Source organism: Saprolegnia parasitica (genome assembly GCF_000151545.1).
Source record: "Saprolegnia parasitica CBS 223.65 unplaced genomic scaffold supercont2.972, whole genome shotgun sequence".
Classification (NCBI taxonomy): domain Eukaryota; phylum Oomycota; class Saprolegniomycetes; order Saprolegniales; family Saprolegniaceae; genus Saprolegnia; species Saprolegnia parasitica.
The window spans coordinates 1-1,499 of NW_012157366.1; the positions used below are offsets into that span (position 1 = coordinate 1).

Below are 1,499 nucleotides of genomic sequence, written 5' to 3' on the forward strand. Positions count from 1 at the left end.
CCAAATTCCAATCATAGTTGACCAGGACAGTGTGCAGTTGGGTGTGTAATACCTCGTGAGGATGATGTTGTGCACCTTTTGATCGTAAATTTCTTGCATGGCGACGCCCGGATGGAAGCACCAATAGTGGAACCAGCGCATCGTCTTCATGACAGGGGGCCCCGACTGGTACCGTCGGGATGTTTGCGTCCTAATCGTTCCTTCTCAATACATAGGAATCGAGTTGCAAGGACGACGAACTCTTCTTGGATGTGCACGCGGAATTGCTTGGTCATCTATGCATGCCAGATTACAATAAGAATCGGATTCAGATATATTGCAACCTTGTGGTGGTTGTCCTTGTCCCGGAAGATTGTCTTGAGGAACGAGACAAGGCTCTCGAGCTTCGAGTTGCGCGGGTTACTCGCATTGCCGCCGTCCGTGATAGCCTCGATCACTTGCTCCGAGATGCCAAGAACCATCGGCGCCGTGTCGAACGAGATGTTGAACCCCTTGAAAAAGTCGAAAATGTACTCGCCCGGCTACGCAAGCATCCTGTCGTCTCGTCAAAACCGAGACGTCTTAAGTACCTTGGTGCAGCCGCCATCTTTGGAGACGGGAAACGAGAGAAGCCCTCGCTCAATCTCCATGAGCAGCTCCATGAGGGTGGTCACCGACTAATCCCATGATCTTGGCTTGGATCGAGACGAGCCAATGGTCGCTACCTGCGTGCTTAGGAACGAGCTTTCTTCCGGCACATAACGCGAGGTCGCAATCATGCGATGGCACTCCTGTGCCTCCTTGATGCAGCCTTGAATGTCTTCGGTCGAGAGGCTGTACGACGCCGCCTCGCTCGCAATTGACTCCTGCATGGGTGCATGCATGCCCTGAATTAGGGATCAGAGAAGACCACGTACGACGTTGTGGGCTTCGTCAAAGATCAAGATGGCGTTCTCGAGGGAAACGCCGAGGGAGGCGCGAAGGGGCGGGTCCACGAGGTAGTTGTACGGCATGAAGATGACGTTGGCCTTGGAGAGCATGTCGCGGCTCGCGTAAAACGGGCAGATCTACGCCATACGTCGATACTTGCAGAGCGACGACAAGGCAACCTGTCGCTCGCGGTTGACGGTCACGAGCTCTTCAATGTCCATGATGCGAGAATTGCCGCCCTTCTTGGACTGGTCGTAGCCCGACTTGAAGATGCAGCTAATAGCGCCATGGCATCGTCACATTTGGGATGAAGAGGAAGCATGGGATACCGCATCTGCTTGGCGGCTTGGCGACACGAGTGGTTCTGCTGCGTTCCTCGCATCTTGGAGATCTCGGGGTGGACGCAGAGGTGCTCGCGCGAGCCAAGGATCGCGACCTTGGGCTTGTACGCGGTCTGCTTGAGCTCCTTCACGACCTGCTTGAGCTGCGTATGCGTCCGCGACGAGTAGATGATCTTGGGCAAGACGTCGTCCTCGTCGTTCGCTTCGTCGTCCTCATCGTTGGGGAGTTCGTACTCGAGCTTCTCGGTT

The 1,499-nt window shown here is 55.0% G+C and overlaps 1 protein-coding gene across 1 annotated transcript in view; it reads right to left on the minus strand.

Annotated features, from left to right (window-relative positions):
* Positions 1-52: 52 nt before the first annotated feature.
* Positions 53-1,499, minus strand: part of SPRG_21993 (hypothetical protein) — a gene marked incomplete at both ends in the record, with an annotated part of 1,721 nt that continues 274 nt past the window's right edge. Inside the window, 8 exons of the mRNA XM_012357528.1 lie at positions 53-190; positions 241-275; positions 324-521; positions 570-656; positions 705-845; positions 897-1,046; positions 1,089-1,185; positions 1,239-1,492. Coding sequence (XP_012212918.1) covers positions 53-190; positions 241-275; positions 324-521; positions 570-656; positions 705-845; positions 897-1,046; positions 1,089-1,185; positions 1,239-1,492 — 1,100 coding nt within the window. The remainder of the gene's footprint in view (positions 191-240; positions 276-323; positions 522-569; positions 657-704; positions 846-896; positions 1,047-1,088; positions 1,186-1,238; positions 1,493-1,499) is intronic.